Raw genomic sequence first — 20,828 nt, 5'->3', positions numbered from 1 at the left:
AAAATAATAACTTAGGCTTAAATGTTTCTATCAAAAACTTAATTTATCACAAAAAAGAAAGAAAAACGCAGGAGCTAAAACAAAAAAAAAATTAAACCATAACACTCTCACTAATCACTCCACAGTCAATGATTTGTGCGACGTCTTTCCTCGAAAAATTCACGCATCGCCAACATTTTTGCCTCGTCCGGCAATCCACGTGGTGCTTGGACCAATGCCCTGGTTCCTCCACAAAACGGTTAACAACGTCTCTGGTCCCGGAAAATTAACATCCTGCGGCCAACAACAATGACGCTGCCGGTAGTACCGAGTAGTTGAAAGAAACCACAGCAACAGTCCAAAAATGAAATCGACGGAATTGTTTATTGGAATATTTGGCACTGCTAACGACATCGTAAGATTCCCTTTATTCTCCGCTTCCCTCAATTCATCCCGTAAAACTCCTGAGTCCTTTGGTGAAGTGTCTGGTTCTGATTCCTTCTCTGAAACAAACCCACCCAAACAAACAAAAATCCCAAACGCTGGAGACAAAACAAAACAACAACAAAAAATAAAAATCAAATTTCACAAATTTATTATTTAATTTAACGCTAGTAACGCTGGAAAAATAAAAATAAATTATTGTCACAAAAAAAAAATCAATTATATAAAAAAAATTAAATAAAATACTCGATCAATGTAGAATTAACCCTTGTTAACATTTCGGGGTGGAAAGTAACGTTTTAGTTCTGAGACGTGCACCTTGGGAATTCGCCTATTATCATTCGTGCCTAACACACCCAGATAGCACAATACTTTGTAGGAACTTAGCAGGAAACTATCCGCGTTAAGTTCCGAACTTAACGCGGTTAAGTTCCTGCTAAGTTCCCTGAACTTTTAAATGTCCTCCGGTTTAAACTTAACGGTGTTAGCTTCCTGGAAATTATCGATATAAATTTGCTGAAAAATTGCAATGTAACTTTTGTGAAAAATAGAAATATAAGTTTAAAGAAAGTTTTCTGTGTAACTTTCCATAAAACTAGCTCTTCTAAGTTCCCTAAAAAATGATAAGCAATTTTCCCCAAAAATAGAAATGTAAGTTTTCAGGAAACGTAATTGATTAAGTTAAAGAATATAATATATGCTATTATATAATTATAAAATTGTACACTTGGAAAATTAATATGTATTTATTACTTATTATTACAATAACAATAATAATAATAATAACAATAATAATAATAATGAATTTATTATAATTTTTTTTTTGTTGACAAAATTAATTATTAATAATAAATACCATTATTAATTTCAATGGAAAAATAATTTTAAAAAATAATTTTACAACTTGCTCTTATCTATTTAATTTATTACTACCTGAATTAAGTTTAGATTTCTAACAACAATTTATTGCGAAACAAATGTTTTTTTAAAATAAAATTTGGGGGAAGTGGGAATTGAACCCTAGTTTGCAGAACAGAAATCGAGAACCTAACCACTAACCTAAACGACCATCTGAATACAGGAAACAAAAATTTTCCACGCATGATGCGCATACCAAGCAGATTGCGCGGGAAAATTTGAAAATGATTTCATTCAATGTAACACGAATAACTTTGTATATAGTTACTTAATATTTATTATATGATTTGTTAATTAAAACTTCATAATATAAATTGATTTTTAAACATTTCTATAAACAAAATTAGAAAATAATTAATTTATTATCTTTACATTTTTTTTAAATACACATTTTTTTCTGTAGAAATTTTTTCAAAAAAAAGTTTGAAAATTTATTTATTTAAATTTATATCTTTTACGAAGAATAAAATTAAATAATAATAATATAAATAAATAAATTAAATAATTGTTACTAAATATTATTGGTTAATTAAAACTTCATAAATTAATTTAAGTAATTTAATTAACTATAAATAAATTAATTTAATTGAATAATTATTTATCTAATTATTAATTCATTTTTAATATAAAACTAATAATAATTATTATACAATTAATTATATTAAATTAATAAATTAAATTAATTTTAAATTAAAACAATACTAAATTAAAATACTATTTTAAATTTATAATTATGCAAATTACAAAACTTTTTATTTTCAAATATTGACTTTAATTTCAATAATTTCACATTAAAAATTTAAAAGAATTCACTTACCTAATAAGAAATTAATTATTATTATTTATCATTTTCAAAAATTGTAATAAAATTACTGTAAAGAATTTCGATTTTTTAAATTTTAATTATATTCATTTAAAATTTGTTCACTGCAATAATGACTAAACTAAATAAATTTAATTTTAGGGTGGTCACAAGTTTCAGTTTATCCTATCTCTTGATTGACAACTCTTGCAACCATATCTCGAAGTCCATCTAATACGAGTCCATCTAATCTAATACGTTTCATACGATCAGTCCACAACGCTGGATCAATTCTCGTAACTGAAGTTGGATTTTCTACAACTCGGCGAAGACTCTTGACTGGTTTTGGATGGCGACCATAATTGAGAAACGCTGGTGATACCTTTGTTGACGCTTGTGTGGCGGTATTCATAGCATGTCTCAATTGACCTCTCAACCGGGTTCGCTTGAGGGTGGTACGGTGGTGTGGTTATGTGCTTTACTCCGCACTCCTTCAGCACTTCCTTCAAGTGACGGTTGTCAAACTCTTTTCCATTGTCGGTGAGAAGGAACTCTGGAGTTTCCCACCGGAAAAGAATGAGTTTCTCAAACGCTTTAGCAATTGTCTTGCCATTCGCTGAACGTATTGGTTTTAACTCCACCCATCGAGAGAAAAGATCTTGAAAGACCACAAGATGTTTGTACTGGCTTTTGCTCGCTAAAAACTCCATGGTGTCGGCAGCCACTACAGACCAAGGTCGTTCAACAATTCTCTCTCCCATCAATCCTTGAGGTCCCAGCTGAGAGACTTTATGAACTGTCAGTCAGGGCACTGCGTGACGAAATTGTGAACGTCATGCCAAATACCCTGCCAGTAATATTCCCTCGCCACTCGATCGTAAGTTTTGTCGACTCCAAGGTGACCAGCCGAGAATTCAGCATGCGCCACGGTGAGTATTTCCTCACGATGTTCTAAGGGAACAACCAATTTCCTCATTTCCGGTGACTGGTGTCAAAAGCGGATCGATTCTTGATCGGTATAACATCTCGTTCTCTATTTTCCAACCCGGAAAACGCTACGGGTGACTCCTAACCATTTCACGACGCTTTAGATACCACGGATCGTTTATTGTCTCAAACCCAGCAATTTGTTCCTCTTCGTCCTGCTCGACTATTCGCGAAAGAGCAACTAGAACTTGATGCAGCGTGCCCTTTCGATGAATCACGTCAAAATTCCACTGTTAGAGTTCCAATGACCAACGCGCAAGACGACCAGTGGGCTCCTTTAAATTACGCAACCACTTCAAAGCACTGTGGTCCGTAATTACACAAAATTTGGAACCCTCCAAATAAGGACGAAATTTCTTCTTCACTGACCACAATAACGCTAGACACTCCTTCTCGGTGACGCTGTAATTTTTCTCGTGCGATGTGAGTACTCGGCTAACATAAGCGATAGGATGTTCTCCATCCTCGGTCTCTTGTGTGAGCACTGCGCCTAACGCTGAATTGCTTGCATCGCACTGAACAGTAAATGGTTTGCTGAAATCAGGGCGTGCTAACACTGGTGCTGACGTCAATTTTGATTTCATGAGATTAAACGCATTTTCTTGTTCCTCACCCCACTCCCAACGCTGGATCTTTTTAAGAAGTTTCAAGAGTGGTAACTTCATTTCACTATCCTTCTCAATGAACCTCGAATACCACCCTACCATCCCAAGAAATCTTCTCACTTCTTTAACATTTCTTGGCGCTGGATAATTTAACACTGGTAAAATCTTGTCAGGGTCAGTTCTTAGTCCTTCGTTGTCAAGAACGTAACCTAAATATGCAACTCGAGAACAACCGAACTCACATTTATCGGGATTGATCTCTAATTTTGCATTTGGCAATTTTTTTAACACCACTTCTAACCAATGTAGATGATCTTCGAAGGTTTCGCTGATGATGATAATGTCGTCCAAATATCCGAATACGTGAGGATCGAATTCTGGACCAAAGAGCGAGTCAATCAAACGCTGGAAAGTACTCGGACCGTTGGTTAAACCGAAAGGTAAACGCTTGAAATGAAAAAGTCCAAATCCAGGAATTGAAAATGCCGTGAACTTTTTACTTTCAGGGGACAAAGGAACTTGGTGATACGCTAGTTTAATGTCGATTTTGAAATAAAACGCGCCTTTCTAAGCTTATCGAGTATAGAATCGATGCTGGGAATTGGATAAGCATAATGAATCGTTACTTTATTCAAATCTCTATAATCGAAGCACAACCTATAAGAGCCATCACTTTTCAGAGCAACAACTGGAGCACTGCTCCACTCGCTGGCTGAACGCTCGATTATTCCCATGTCCAACAGTCTTTTAATTTCCTTTATTCACCAATCCAAAATTGCAGGAGCCATTCTTCTCGGTCGTTGTTTGACTGGTGATGAATTGGAAACAACAATGTGATGTTCTGTGAGCGTTGTCATACCATGCTCTTTCGACGGTGGTATTATCAAATTCTTGACTAACTCTTGAATTTGTTCACGCTGATCACTTGTTATTTCAGAAATTCCTGCACACTCTGCAAAAATGTTACTGTCACTACGCTGGTTCATATTTTTGGCAAACTCGTGCCACTCTTTGCTGTTCACTCTCCACAAACCCTTTCCAAGTTGCATATCCATGTCGAACGCTCGACAAAAATCAACTCCTAAAATTACTTCCTGAGTCAATAAATCGATCGCCCTTAACTTGAATGGCTGAGAGACACCATCGACGGTTAACCACAATTTCAATTTTTTCAGAGTATTTGTAGAACCACCGATAGCACTCTGTATCATTGTGTCGGTTGAGACATTTTTGTCCCCAACGACTCTCAACACAATCCGCTTTTTTCTCTAAACTCAATTTATTCTCAAAAATTTTAACACTCTTATCTTCACAATCAGAGAAAATCTCACTAAATTTTATTTTCCTAATTGCACCTTTACTTTCTCTTGACAAAAATTGGTTGAATGGATCCCCTCCATTCGGTACGCTGGCTAACACCTCTCCTCTTCTGCTCTTGGGTGTGAGTAAGTCCGTCTCACTCAATTTTTCCCTTTCCACTACTCCTTTCTCTTTCTGTGGGAGAGAGCTCGCCTTACTCATAGATGTTTCTCGCTTCGAAACACCTTCGCTCGTGACTGAGAGTGGATCCCCTCCACTCTGTACGCTGGTTGTCATGACACCTTTCTCTCCTACTTGCACTGAGAGTGAATCCCCTTCACTCTGACTTCTACACGCTGGTACATCTGCACTCACAAATTTCTCCACTTTTACGTTGGTCGTGGTGTCTATGCTGGTTGCCCCGGTGTAGTGTTGAGGGGAGCAGGACAGTTCTGTCCCCCCGTACGCTCGTTTCCCAAAGCAATCTGATATTGTCTTAATTGAATACAATTAGGACAATTCGCGAACACGACTCCCGTTGTACCACAAACTTGACATTTTTGCTTCTAAGGACACTGATTTGCATAGTGTCCTTGTCCTTTGCAAAAATGACACACACGATATTGACACTCCGAAGCCTTATGGCCAACACCTTGACAATGGAAGCAAGCTCCCACAAAACCTTTTGGATTTGCTCTATTGTTCGGACCATTTCTCAACGCTGGCTGATTTTGCTGTTGCTGAGGTGAAGTCTGATTCGTTCCCATCATAACAGGAGCAAACGCTGGTGCTGAAGGCTGAGGTGGATTTAAAACACTTGGCGCAGTTGGTGCTTGTGTTTTAAGTGCATCCACTTTTTCACTTTTTTCTTTATTCTTCTTTTTACTCTTCTTCTTTTTCTTTTCTCTCTTTTTTACACTCTTCGTTGACTGGACGCTGGAAGAAGATTCACTTCCCAATTGTTCTTCTTTCAGCGCTTCCACCTTTGCGCCTTTTCCAGGAACAATTGCCGCTGCTGTGGGAAATTTCATTTTCTCCTTTGGCAATGGTGGTGAATAACGAAGATCTGTCGCCTTAGCCTTCTCGAATTCTCTCAAGACTCGTTCCATTTGTGAAAGTGAATTTGTTTTTGAATTTACCAACATGTGACGATACTCTGGAGTGAGACCATTATATGCGATCCGATATTGAAGATCACGAGCAAGTGGCTTCTGAAGATGACCCATAATGATTTTGAGGTTAGTCAAATATGTGGTGATCTTCTCTCCTTTCGCCTGAGTGCGACTTCTTAATTCCTCCATAATTTCCAAGTCATCACTCTCGCTGGAAAATTCATGTTGGAAAGCCTCACGAAATTCTTCCCAAGTCAACACATCGTCACGGATGGTGCGATACCAACTGCTTGCATTACTTCTAAGAACGCTGGGTATAGCATGCAACAACTCTTCGTCTGTGATTGCTGTACACAGCTGACAGTCTTCGACTCGATCCAGGAACTCCTCTGGATCTTGCTTGCCATTTCCGGAAAATTTATTTTCCCAATCCCTCAGGCTTTTAATTATTTTGTGTCGCCTCTCTGTCGTCGTAGTCCTGCGGCGTTGTGAGGTAAAGTTGGACGCTGGTACTTCCCCCTCATCGTACGATGATGTGAAAGCGTAAGGGGAATTTTCCCCCGCCTTTGGAACTTGTGAACCTCTCTCACTAGTATGGGCATGCTCTCTTTCTTTCCCTACTTTTTGCTTGGACTCACGCTCGACAATTTGATTTTTCGAAATAATTTCTTTAGAAAATTCCTCCCTTTTTGGACTATTTTTAATTACCGGTTCGGGTTGGGATTTTTCTAATTGCCTGATTGGGGAACTAAAATTTAAATATTCTTCCTCCAATAATTTACGCTGGGCTCCTTTCCACTCTAAAAACAATCTGTATTCAAGGTCATTTAATAATAAACTAAATTGTTGTAATTTAGCCATATTAGGGGCAAGTTCGGACAAAATTCGCGGAAAATTCGAAGATGATGTTGTGTGGACCATTACGCTGGCATTTGTGCAAGGCGACGTAGAAACGACCGACGTTGTGACGATACTCGCGGATGTCATTATCGGGGTAGAAGAAACTAAAGAAAAGATCAGACTGGCTTCTGTAACCGGGGTAGTATTTGATGCGATCACTGTATTGTCACTATTGTCTATACTAATCACGGATGATTCATGAGCGCTGGTCGCTTTAACCCCCCCTTTAGTTTTCTTCCGTTGGGTAACATTAGCCATAAATTCTGACGTTATCTCTGGCAATGCTTCGCAATCAAAAATTAATTGCGAGTTTCCTCCGTCAAAATTTTCGTCCCACAGAACGTCAATGTCGTCTGCTAATTCTATCCGCATTTCCGCACGAAACAAACGCTCGCGTAGTACTTGAATAGTACCTTCGATACTCGCCATATGTCTATCAAGACCACGAATAACTTGTCCTGGTGACAATGACCGAATTGCCGTCCAAGCTGCTTCAGCTTGGTCGAAACTGAATAACTCGAGAACTCGTTGTGTGTAATTATCCATTTTCAAAAAAAAAATTGTAATCAATAATAAAAGGAAAATTAAATTTAAAAAAAAATTTTTTTTATCAAAATATTAATTCGTAAACTTTAAAAAAAAATTTGAAAGAATTTTAAACGAGTTAACAAAAAATTTTACACTCACGAAAAATTAAAGATTCTCAAATAAACACTTAGAAATTTTAAATTCGAGAAAATTTCGCGCGCAGGAATTCAAACTAATGGTATACTCTTCTGACCTGCGCAATGGGCTTCTTCTTCCTTGAAAATAAAATTGGCTACCTAAAGCAATTTTCAAGGGACAAAATGGCCGACTTCCGAATTATTTCTCACCACGTGCACGACTCAAAACTAAATTCCAAAATTTCAGGTTATGTCACAATTATTCGTTTAATAATTATCACAAAAAAATGAAATGCGCTGGAAAAATAAATTTTACACACAAAATATTCGATGGAAATAATAATTATTACACACAAAAAATATTCGCTGGACATACACAAAATACAACAAAGAAAAATAGACGCGGCTAGAATAAAAATGTGCTTCAAGTCTCAACGTTGCCCCACGTTGGGCGCCAAAAATTGTGACCAAGGGAAACTAACAATTAAATTTAATTTAATAAAACTAGAATTTTACTTTAAAATAAATCAATTATAATTTCCTTAGACTCTATTTGCTATTTAAATTTTAATTAGTCAAATACGCTTTCAGTCTAATCAACAATTAATTTCTCATGTCTCTCACAAATAAATTTTACTTTAAATAAATGCGCTCAGTTGAGCGCCAGTTATTTTACTTATTTATCAAATTACGAAAATAACAAAATAATTTATTACTCAAATAAAAATTAGACAACTAAAAAAAATAATAATGAGACTCTAATAATTCGGGTGAGATTCTATTGAGAACGCCACTGAAAGCACATGGCGTGAAACACAAATTTTAACTCTTTCCTCAATATACAAAGTCAACGACAGACGCAAATTGTTCGTAATAATGAATTTCTCAAAATTTTACTATCGAAATACACGCCGTTCGTTACTCTTTAAACTCTCACAATACAATTCTCAAATCATATATGTATACTCTCTACACCGGCGTTCTACGCACTCTCTTGGCCTTTTTCATACAGCAAGCACATGTTGACTCAAAACGGAAATGAAAAATCAACACACAAACCAAAATTAAAAACAATTAATAATACTCGTTAGCATATAAAATAAACTTTAAACTAGATATTAATTACTCTAAGCAAAATAAATTTTTGTAAGAAAGAATTCAAAATTAAACAATTTTTCCAAATAATAATAATGAATAATTCAAATATCGAACGGAAACGTCCATTTTTATCGCAGGGGCGGAACTATATAGGGCGCTACAATAAAATCACAATTTATAATCGCCAGTGACAAACCACTTTGTCACAGTACCTAGAAATAAAATAGAAAAAATATAACAGAAAATTAGTTTTCTTGTGGAATATTATATGAACTAGCAACAATTCGCGATTAACTTTTTATTTACCATTTTATATAAAAATAAGAATTTTAAAAATAATAGAATTAAAAAATTTATAATTTTAACTTTTTTATGAAAGTAAAATATGAATTAGAATTCAATTACTATTAATAACTATAAAATCAATTTTATAATTAAGAAATTATAGTTTCTATAAATTAAATTCTTTCTTAAGGTCCTTATTTATTGAAAATAATTTTAGATAATTTAATTCATTGAAAATTTTATGACTTTTAACAAACAATTTTGACATTTATATAAAATATATTAAAATATATTAAATACAGGAAATATTTTTCGTTACTTTAAAGTTAAGTGTTTAATGTGTAATTATCAATAAAAGTGGGGATATTTTCTATTTCTTAATCGTTATATTTTAACAATATTCTAATTTTGTGTAAAAATAATGAAAAAATATGTATAATTTCGAATTGATAAACAATAGAGGTGTGCAAAAAGCTCGAAACCCGAAGCTCGAGCGGGTATTTTCGAGCTTTTCATTTTTCGAGCCGAGCCGAGCCGAGCCTATTCAGTTCGAGCTCGAGCCGAGCTCGGGCCGAGCCAAGCTTTATAAAAAGCTCGAATAATTTCGGGTACTCGAATTTTTCGGGTACTCGAAATTTTCGAGTACTCGATTTGATTCGAGCCCTTGAGAAAGTCCAAAATTTTCTACATTAATTTTTAATTAAATTTTTTTTTGTAAAAAAAAAAATTTTTTTTAATTTAAAAGCTCGAATTAAATCGAGTACTCGAAAATTTCGGGTACCCGAATTCATTCGAGTACCCGAAATATTCAAGTACTCGAGTGAATTCGGGTACCCGAATGTTTCGGGTACTCGAAAATTTCGGGTACCCGATACATCGAGCCCGGCTCGGGCTCGGCTCGGCTCGGCTCGAAAAAATTGCGGCCCGGCTCGGCTATTCGAGCTTTTTGCACACCTCTAATAAACAACAATTTTTAACAAAAGTTGTGATTTTCTTTAAAAAAAAAGGAAAACATTTGCAATAATTTCTTTTTAGGATTTTTTTAAAGAATATTTTCATTTTCCTATGAAGTATTTATAAAATATTGCTTTATTACTATTGGGAAAAAAATGGTTTAAAATATTAAGATAAATTGCAGTTTGTAAATTGTTTTTTTCAAAACAGATAAAAATAAATAATATCTACATTTTTCATAATTCTTCCCTATGAAAATGTCCTTATAAAGAAATATCCAGATTATTAAGATATTGAAAAAAAATGACAAATGAATAAAAAAATTTTTACGAACATTTTAAAGAGGAAAAGAAGAAAGATTTCTCAATTTTGTTACATAGATAAATTTTGGCAAATTTCTATGTATATCAAAAGAACTGTACTTTCTTTCTGTCTTCTTTTTTTCGTGTTTGATGTTCAATGAAGCGTTATCGATCATTCAAATGAAGTAAAGGAACGAATAGGTCAGAGAAGGAATCTCCTAGACCCCTGGGAGCGATTTGCTGGAGTGGTTTGCAGCTTCCATTTGTGGTTGATCGAATGGAACAGTGGAGAAAAGTAAAGGAGAGAGAGTGAGTGAGAAGGAAAGAGAGAGACATTGCCGAGAGTGAACTCTCAAAGTTCACTATACCTCAATTGAAATTATCCTGATTGAAGCAGTAGCAGAAGCACACTTCCTAGCAAATTTAGAAACCGAGAGAATGCGCGAAACTTTACTGCTGCTTTTGATAAGGGAACTGAAAGTTTCAGACTAAAAAATCAGATTTTACGAACTACTGCGTGCCTTTTAATATTTTTTTCATCCTTATATATATGTACTCTGTAAAAAAGTTTAAAATTTTAACTCTTAATAGGATTCTATAAAAGTCGCACCTTTTTGGAGTTATAATAAAAGGAGTCAAATTTTAATTCTCTAAATTTTACTCCTTGTGCTGTAAGTCCAAATAACTCTAGTTACCATCAATGTAACTGCGAAATAACTCTCAAAGTTTAATTCACTTCTAACATACATACTAAATTTTTATCTCGAAAAATTTTACTCAAATTGCTAACGCAATAATACAAAAAATGTGAATCAAATCATAAGCTGTTTACTGCAAATTTTATTAGTTCAGAATGTCGGTAGGGGTAAAATAAAATTTTATTATTTTGTGACCAAAATTTTTTGTACAACAGGTCAGACCGGTAAACCCTATACTTATTATATTAGTTTAAGAAGTATGATTTAATTTTAGTGAGGCAGAAAATATTTTTTGATTTATTATGTATTTCGAACTGACAGTTTTTCTAAGGATATCAATTGATATCCATATATTATATATCCATATATTCATATTGATATTTTATATTTAAATTGAGACAGAAAACGTAACAAAATTGTTGCGATGTAATGTTTTAAATGTTTTAATACATCAATGGTCTCAATTTAAGAATCTTAGAAAAACTAGGTTTGGATAATTATTTAAAACATAATTGTATGAATATATTAAATTACAACATAAAGTAATAATTTGAAAAAAATTCTTGAAAAATACGAAATATTTCAATCACATTTCTGGAACATTCTATTGAATGAAAATAATGAAATACACTGAGAAAACAATATTCTCGAATCAAACATAATTATTTTTGTTAATTATTTTTGTATACAGTCAACCAAAAATTATTTTTGAATTATAAGTGTGCATTAGATTTTCATATTTTAGTACCTAACAATTGGAATCTAGAAATATCGCAAACCTATGAAAATAAACAAACGCCTTCTATTAGTTTGGGGCACTTATGTCTGTTTTTTAACAGTTTTTTAATTAAGGGTGGATTTTTTGGGGGGTCGCGCAGGTTCTAACCTTGTGGAAATTGTTTAGTATATTTATTGAGGATTTTTAAAAATATTTTGAGTCAAAAATTTTCACACCTTCTATTAGTTTGGGGCACTTATGTCTATTTTTAATCGTTTTTTAATTAGGGGTGGAATTTTTGGGGAGTCGCGCCGGTTCTTACCTTGTGGAAATTGTTTGGTATATTTATTGAGAATTTTTAAAAATATTTTGAGTCAAAAATTTTCACGCCTTCTATTAGTTTGGGGCACTTATGTTTATTTTTAATCGTTTTTTAATTAGGGGTGGATTTTTTAAGGGGTCGCGCCGGATCTAACCTTGTGGAAATTGTTTGGTATATTTTTAAAGAATTTTTAAAAATATTTTGAGTCAAAAATTTTCACGCCTAATAGTGATATTTAATATTTTATTATTATGCATATATGTTATTTGGAAAGGGGTTGTTTTTCACCCCCAATATTAAAATTTTGATAATTTTTTGTTAGATATTTGTTGTATTTACTGTTCTGAACAAGATTATTGCAGAAAAGTTCATAAATAAAAGAAAAAAAATTTCGTTCAAATGAACTTTCAAAACTTTAGGGTCCTTGCCTGCACAGAAAAAAAATGTATTAAACTTCTTGCGTATAGTTTTCAGATGGTGTTATTTTAACACAACTCTAGTATTATTTTAACACACAAAAAATAGATATTAAATTAACCCGCTCTAGTGTCAATTTAACACATTCTAGTGTTATTTTAACACCAAATGTAGTGTTAAAATAATTTTTCTTTTCTTGTGTGTTCTCTCTCTACTGATTTTAATTTTTAAGACATTTGCTCATTTTCGACATTTTTTATCATTATTTTAGCATTAATATTGATTTTAAGAAAATAGAGAAAAATTAATCTTTTTGTAAAATCCGATTTAAAAATTAATACAATTCTTTTGTGTAGGAATCATTTATTGCATAATTTTTATTTTTTAGCTTCTTTAAGGAAAAAAAATGTTAACAAATATCCCAATTTTTTTTTAAATAAATAACCAATATTTTAATTTCATATCATAATTTTTTTAAAAGTATGGAATTTATACCAAATTGTACTAAATTATACCAAATTGATACCGAAAATTTAGCACGATTTTTTATTTGATCCACGTTTTTGGTATTAATTCGTTGCAATTTGATAATTTCGAGTTAACAGTAATCCTTACGAATTAAAAATCATAAATTATAATCGTAAAATTTAGAAAACTTTTTATCAATATAAAGATAAAATTTTTTAATTCGTATCTGCCTAAACTATTCATAATTTTATCATTTTTTATTATGTTAGATAATTATATAAATAAAAACTATTTGGATTAAATATCAAAATAAAATTCAAAGTGAAAGGCCGAATTTTAAAAATGTAAAATAAATTACACAATCACATCAGAAAAATTTATTTCTATAAATATTTATATGAATATGATATTTCTTGATAAACTCACTCTGATAATGTCACTGGATTCTGTCACAGTATCTTGTCCGGCCATTATTCTACAGCCTTCGCTTCTTCTGCAAAATAAAACGATTTCTACATTTATTTATTTTTTAAAACGGATAAAAAGTAATAGAAGTAAAAAAATATATTACTTTACATTATCTAATGTTAGAATATTTTTTAATTAATTCATTTATTATCAATTTTTAATTCGAAAAGAATATCCATATTCCAGAAATATTAATAATAAGAAATTGTAATGAAATTTATACTATTCGGTTTAAACAATAGAAAAATAAAGTTAAAAAGAATTTTTATTAAATGAAATAAATTTTGTTTTTGTGGAATTTGTTTAAAAAAAAAGAAAATAGAGAGTCGAAAGTGGAGTGCTTATGAAAAAGGAGGAGCACATAAAGTAGTCGAGACGTAGCGTAATATGGAATATGTAGTACGCGCACCTTCGGGGCAGGGTGACTTTCCAATTTGGATTTGTATAATGGAAGGCAATAAGCGGTGCCGCCACTCTTACGAATGAGTGCTCGTTTTACTTGCCGATCCCCGAGGAGAGAGAGAGACGAAAACGAAAATTGCGGCGCATCGCGATAGCAATACCCAACCATCGACTATGTATATATCTATCAGCAAAAATTACGGCGAAAGTTTGTTGCTTCACTTCCGGTCACGTATTTGTTACATTCGTAAATTTATATAATCAACTTTATACATATATTTTTTTTGTCGATAACATAATATATATATTTTTGAGATAAAAACGTCATTTCCATTTCGAAGGAGAAGGACTATTTTATCGATATAATATATATTTTTTAAACTAAAAATTAACTAAGCAATGAAACAAATTAATACATGGAAAAACAAGAAAAAAATTAACTGGAAAATTAGTAAAGTTAATGCAGTAGTAAACGATAAATTTATTGTTTACTACTGATTTTAACTCACACATTTTTGTGAATTTTTGTGCATGTTAAAATTAACGTCTCAGTAGTAACAATTAATTTTTGTCAGAAATATTTTTTAATAAAATTAATACTTTTCTAAAAATAATAATTGTCTGCATTACCTAAATTCCAGGTGTCTGAGAATCAGTAATAAAAGCCAGTTAAGTCAGACAAGAATTTATACCGTCAATTAAAGCATACATATAGAATCAGTATATCTCTAAGAAAAGTTTTTAATTTGAAAATTTTTTATTTGAATTGTAAATAAATTTTAATTTAGTTTCAGTGAGACACTTTTGATCTGAATTATTTCAATAATTTTCTAAGTAGTATAAGTCAGCTTTCAGGCAGCCGAAAGTAAGTATTTAATTTTCTTGTTCTGAATTTTGGTGTCTAGCAACGTTTAAAAATATTAACTAGATTTAAGTCTTTTTATAAATCTTTTTTCTTTCTTTTATAAACTTTGAAATCACCACTAATTTTAATATAAAACCTTAAAAACTTTCCAATTTAAAATTTCAGAAATTTTAAATAATATTTGAATTAAAAATTATGAAGAAATCAGTTTTTAAAAATTTTTTATTCAAATTGTTTTGAAATTGATTGAATTTTTTAAAATATATTTTTTAAAAATAAATTTTAATTAATACACTGCAAGCCCGATCAGCGGTCAGCTCCGGGGGTGCTCGACCGCTGATCGGGCGTAAACATATAGGACCGTACGAACTGTTTTATGATGGGTTACCATTACTTGACTACTGAATTTTTTTTTAAGGGGCCAGAGCGTCTTTAATGTATACGCTACTGCCACAACTTTTCGACTCCCTTATGGCCCCTCGCCCGCCTCATCTACAAACGACGTAAACAAGTGACCACTGATCGGGTGACCGCTGATCGGGCTTGCAGTGTAATTGAAATTTTGTAAAATTTGAATTGAGGCCTTGGATCGAATAACTCGCCCGACGCTCGGAGGCACGCGCTAATACCAGTCGGGTAGCAGTGAGTGGCCCAGAATCTTGAAAGCGTTATTTGCGTCGATTTAGACACGACACGAATTTTTCGTGAAAGTCCCTGATTTAAATAATGCAATATTTTTCGGAAAAAATTTGTTTCTTGAATAAAATGTAATTAAAATTTTTTTAAAATAATTGTATTTCCGAAAATAATTTTTAAAAATTGAAACAATTGAAAATTTTGTTAAATTTCATTGAAATAAATTTGTACATATATTTTAATGAATTTTATTTGGTGATTTAATAAATTATTTTGAAATATAATCGTATATTTTTGAAGAATTCTAATTAAAAACTTGGAAAATAATAATTTAATTTTAAAAAAATTTAGAATTAAACTTATTAACAGGACTTATTATATTTTTCCAGTGCGTGGTACTCGAAATGTTCAATTATTTAATCAAAAATATCTTACATTCAAGTTGTTGTTAGAAATATCTTTGTAATTTCTACTCGAGTTGTTCTAATAATTTTTAAATTTTTAAATTTCAAGAAAAACTATTGAAGGTGAAAGAAGTTAACAATTTTTCCAAATCAATCTCACAAATAAATCTCTTAAATAAATCTCTTAATATAAGCTCATGGGTTTTATATGTATCGACAGCACAGCTGTCGTGGGCTCATATCCCACCATGCTACCGTTTTTTCTGAGCTCTTTGATAATTTTAAAATTATTAATTAATTTCGAAAATATTTTTCAGATTAATCAGGTTTCTGTATTAGGGCAGCTGTGCTGTCGATACATATGAAACCCATGAGCTTATTAAGAGATTTATTTGTGAGATTGATTCGGAAAAATTGTTAACTTCTTTCACCTTTAATATTTAATTACCGAATGATAAATTCATTTCCTTTAATTAAAGAAAAACTGTTAGAAAAATTATATTTTTTTAAAAATGAAGAATTTTCATTAAATTTCAAAAAGAAACTCTTTTAAAGTAACAATAACAACGAAAATTTCACTCGTGCTTGTTCGCGTGTAGTTATGCTAGTTTTCAAAATAATTAAATTTTATATTATAATAAGTGATGCGCTCACAACTTTTGTAATGATATTGTAATGAGTCAATTCCCCAATAATCAGACAGAGAGAGCATCCGGATCAGGGAATTGATCACTCCCCAATGGGAAGTAAACGATTGGTTCAATAATGGGCCATGCTTGGCGAACTCCGTTCCATTATTGGAACATTAATGGCAACCATCATTGGACCACCAATGGTTTAAACTTGGGATGATCACGCTACTGCCAATGATCGGTAGCCAAGCATCGGGCCATTATTAGTTGCCAAGGAATTGCCAAGGAAACAAAATCGATTTTCAAAAGCTTGATTTTTTATTGGCAGCCAACAAAAAACCAAGGTTTTGAAAATTGATTTTTTTTAATTATTAATTAAAATTTATTTTTAAAAAATATATTTTTCAAAAATTTGTTTTAAAAAAATATATTTTTTAAAAATATATATTTTTTTTAAATTAATAGAACATATTAATTTAATTTGCCACCTCTGGTAAAACAAAGATGAAAGACTGATAAATTCCCTCACTTTATATCTTACAGTGAAGGGATAACTGTGAATGTCTTTGCGAGAGAGGAGCAAAGGTCACAAGCGAGAAGAAATCACTAGCATGCACTCTGGCGGCGCTTGACGGAACTGTTTTCTGGCGCGCATGCATATCGCGACATTATCGACACAGCGCTTGGCAACCAACGTTGCGCCACTTCCGACAAGCGCTGCCAGAGTGCATGCCAGTGATTTCTTCTCGCTTGTGACCTGTTACACTGGCTCTATAAGTACCTGCTCCACTCTTGCAAAGACATTCACAGTTATCCCTCCACTGTAAAATATAAAGTGAGGGAATTTATCAGTCTTTCATCTTTGTTTTACCAGAGGTGACAAATTAAATTAATATGTTCTATTAATTTAAAAATAAATTTTAATTAATACACTGCAAGCCCGATCAGCGGTCAGCTCCGGGGGTGCTCGACCGCTGATCGGGCGTAAACATATAGGACCGTACGAACTATTTTATGATGGGTTACCATTACTTGACTACTGAATTTTTTTTTAAGGGGCCAGAGCGTCTTTAATGTATACGCTACTGCCACAACTTTTCGACTCCCTTTTGGCCCCTCGCCCGCCCCATCTACAAACGACGTAAACAAGTGACCACTGATCGGGTGACCGCTGATCGGGCTTGCAGTGTAATTAAAAAAAATCAATTTTCAAAACCTTGGTTTTTTGTTGGCTGCCAATAAAAAATCAAGCTTTTGAAAATCGATTTTGTTTCCTTGGCAACTAATATTGGCCCGATGCTTGGCTACCGATCATTGGCAGTAGCGTGATCATCCCAAGTTTAAACCATTGGTGGTCCAATGATGGTTGCCAATTGTTTTGCCAAGAAAAAACCATTGGGCACCAAGCATGGCCCATTATTGAACCAATCGTTACCATTGGCAACTTCCCGTTGGGTCCCTAGAATAATTATTCTATTGTTGTTTATAACACTTTTCCCGTAGAGCTGAGTCTACGCGTTTGTTGTGCTCTCCTCTCAAATCTGAGATCATTTGTGAAGTTACCATTCATTTGATATGGACTAGATACCACCTGCCTTTCTGGTCTTCGTTGCAGAGGAATCGCATATCTTTTGATTTGTAAACTAATATTTTTATTATTTATATGCACTTGTGTGAATCTATAAATAAATTATAAAGTTATTTGTTATATTAAATTTAATTAATTTATAAAATGCCCCTGCAACATTCACCAACAAATCCCAATGCGTCACAATATAGAGAAGAATTTTGATGAATAATCTTGAAAATAATGCTAATAAGTTTTCAAACTTACAGTAGTGTGAATGAGATTAACTAATTTTTAACTCTTTAAATAATATAATTTACTTAATTTATTACTTGAATTTACTTTATGTTTTGACGAAGCCAAATAGGGCTCATGGAACTGGAAACGCAAACCCGGTGCTCTGGCGTAGAGCTAATAAATAATTATAACGTAATAATTAAGTTGATTAGTATAAGGTACTTTAAGGGTTGCGTTTTTTAGTTGTAAGTGAAATTGTATGTTTAGGTTAAGTAGTTTTTAACTGTATTAGAGAATCTTGAAACCTACGTGAGCAGGGAGAGTAAATACACTTATAATAAATTAAAAATAGGTAAATTTGAAAATGAAGAATTTATTTTACATTTAAATTGAAAATAATACTTTCTCATGTGCATCAGAAATATAAAAAAAATTATAAGCAATATTTTTCATTCAGTCCGGAACGAGAAATATTTCAAAAAACTTATATTCACTTTGAAAATTCGCAATCAAATGGCATTTTAGTAAATAAACATACCCCACAAAGCACAGACATTTTCTGAAAGTTTGCTGCAAGTTTTCCATGCAAATTTCGCAAGTTTGCATTGCAAGTTTGCAGCAAACTTGCATAAATATAAAAATGTCACCCACTTGGCAAGTTTGCAGCAAACTTGCGCCAAATAGCAAAAACTTAAATGTATGCGCAGTAGTTTACTATGACATCTAGAGCTGCGCACTATATTTTAGTCATCTTCCCTACAGGGAAGGTATCGTTCATCAAAATATATGCAATTTGAAAAAAAAAAATTTTTTTAATTTTTTAGGTATTTTAGAAAGTTTGCTGCAAATTTTCCTCAAGTTTTCATTGCAAACTTGCCAAGAGGGTGACATTTTTATTTGTATGCAAGTTTGCTGCAAACTTGGATGCAAACTTGCGAAGTCTGCATGAAAAACTTGCAGCAAACTTGCAGAAAAATACTGTGCTTTGTGGGACTACATATGTACATATAAATAAGAAATAAAAAAACACATATAGATATACTATTTTTGTAAGAAGCTTATCTAAAATTAGATTTAAATATTCCTGGTGTGTTCTTGAGTGTATATTCCATTTCTGTAGATTTTATAAAAGCGTTTTCTCTCTCTACTCTCTACTCTCTCTCCCTCACATTCCCCTCTAAATTTATTGAAAATTTAAAAGCTTTCAGAAATTGGGGATAATATGGAAAAAGTAAACCGATTTACTTTCAATTTACAATAATAGGATTTTCTCACAGGATTAAGTTATTTCTGAAATCGTACAATTTCAATATACCATGCGTTTTATTACATTAGCGATAGAAGAGTAAACATATTTTTGAAAATTATATTAATTTAACAGGTGTGTTTTTTGTTAGAAATTTACAATTTGAGTGGAGATTTTTTTATTCAATGAAATTAAAACAAAATAAATTTACTATTAGGTGTAATTATTTTGCTCATTTAGATATTTATTTATACATTTATTCATTTACCTATGTACTTATTTCTGAAATTGTTTATATCTATTTATTTCCTTCTTTCTTTATTTATTATTCACTTTATTTATTTATTTAATTATTTATTTCCTTGTTTATTTTTTTATATAATAATTTATCTACTTTTCTACTTCAGTATTTATTGATTTGCTTCCCAATTCATTTATTTATTTACTTCTTTATTTATACTTGCTTCATTTTTTATTTATCCATTTATTTGCTTACTTTTAGTATATAAACGATCCAAGAAAAAGAAATCCAATCACATGACGTCTACCTTTGTTTATTTAAGTCATTTGATTGACTGTGAAAAATAAAAGAAATATATGGACTTATTAAATGAGCATAGAGACTTTTGTCTTTAGCAATTTACATCAAATAACTTACTTAAATAAGTCGAAAAGAAAAACAACATCTATTCACTGAAGTTTAGTATTATAATTTTAATTATAATAAAATTAAAGGAAATTCAAAAAGTAAAAGAAAAAAATTTTTAAATAAAGAAAAGATTTTTTTTTCTCTTTTTTTCAGGAATAGTTGTTAAATTCACTCATATATATATATATATATATATATATATATATATAAACGCTCTGGCTGCACAACTCGCTGAACTAAATTGAATGCTTTTATATGCGAGCACTACATAAATCACAGTGCAGTAAAATATAATTAAATTGTTAATCTTAGGCTTGAATTTCTGCTCATGAGATTTAAAGTTCATTTATCGCGTGACAATACAATTATTCTTTATATTGCAGAGAAAGTAAAAAAGAACTTCATATATTTTTTCCTCTTTAGATTTTTAGACAAAAAAAATTCAAATTTTATTAAAAGTAAATATTAAACAAAAGAGAATTATGCAAATAAGGGAGGAAAAGTTACCTTCATCCAAACAGAAAGAAAAAACGATGTTCTAAATTTATGTTGGCTCCTCTTTAATCTTTATTCTGTAATTTATTTTCAGATTTAATATTCTCATGTAAAAAAAATAATTAAAATTTTTTTCTACAAACAAAATTTATAGGTACACTTAAAATAAGATGAAAAATAAAATAAGATTGTTTAAAATTTTAAATAAAAATCTTATATATTTAAAAGTATTTATTTACAATTTTATTTGCTTC

At 31.7% G+C, this 20,828-nt stretch overlaps 1 protein-coding gene across 6 annotated transcripts in view; it reads right to left on the bottom strand.

Moving 5' to 3' along the window:
• LOC122497580 (dopamine receptor 1-like) overlaps positions 1-20,828 on the bottom strand; it is a 553,069-nt gene that overhangs the window by 75,185 nt on the left and 457,056 nt on the right. For all 6 annotated transcript variants that reach the window (XM_043604793.1, XM_043604789.1, XM_043604794.1 and 3 more), the window contains one exon: positions 13,400-13,466. In XM_043604793.1, coding sequence (XP_043460728.1) covers positions 13,400-13,466 — 67 coding nt within the window. The remainder of the gene's footprint in view (positions 1-13,399; positions 13,467-20,828) is intronic.

The sequence above is a fragment of the Leptopilina heterotoma genome, unplaced genomic scaffold (assembly GCF_015476425.1).
Source record: "Leptopilina heterotoma isolate Lh14 unplaced genomic scaffold, ASM1547642v1 Lhet_134, whole genome shotgun sequence".
In the NCBI taxonomy this organism is placed as follows: Eukaryota; Metazoa; Arthropoda; class Insecta; order Hymenoptera; family Figitidae; genus Leptopilina; species Leptopilina heterotoma.
The sequence above is the reverse complement of the archived record's forward strand: the minus strand, read 5'-3'. Positions and strand labels throughout refer to the sequence as shown.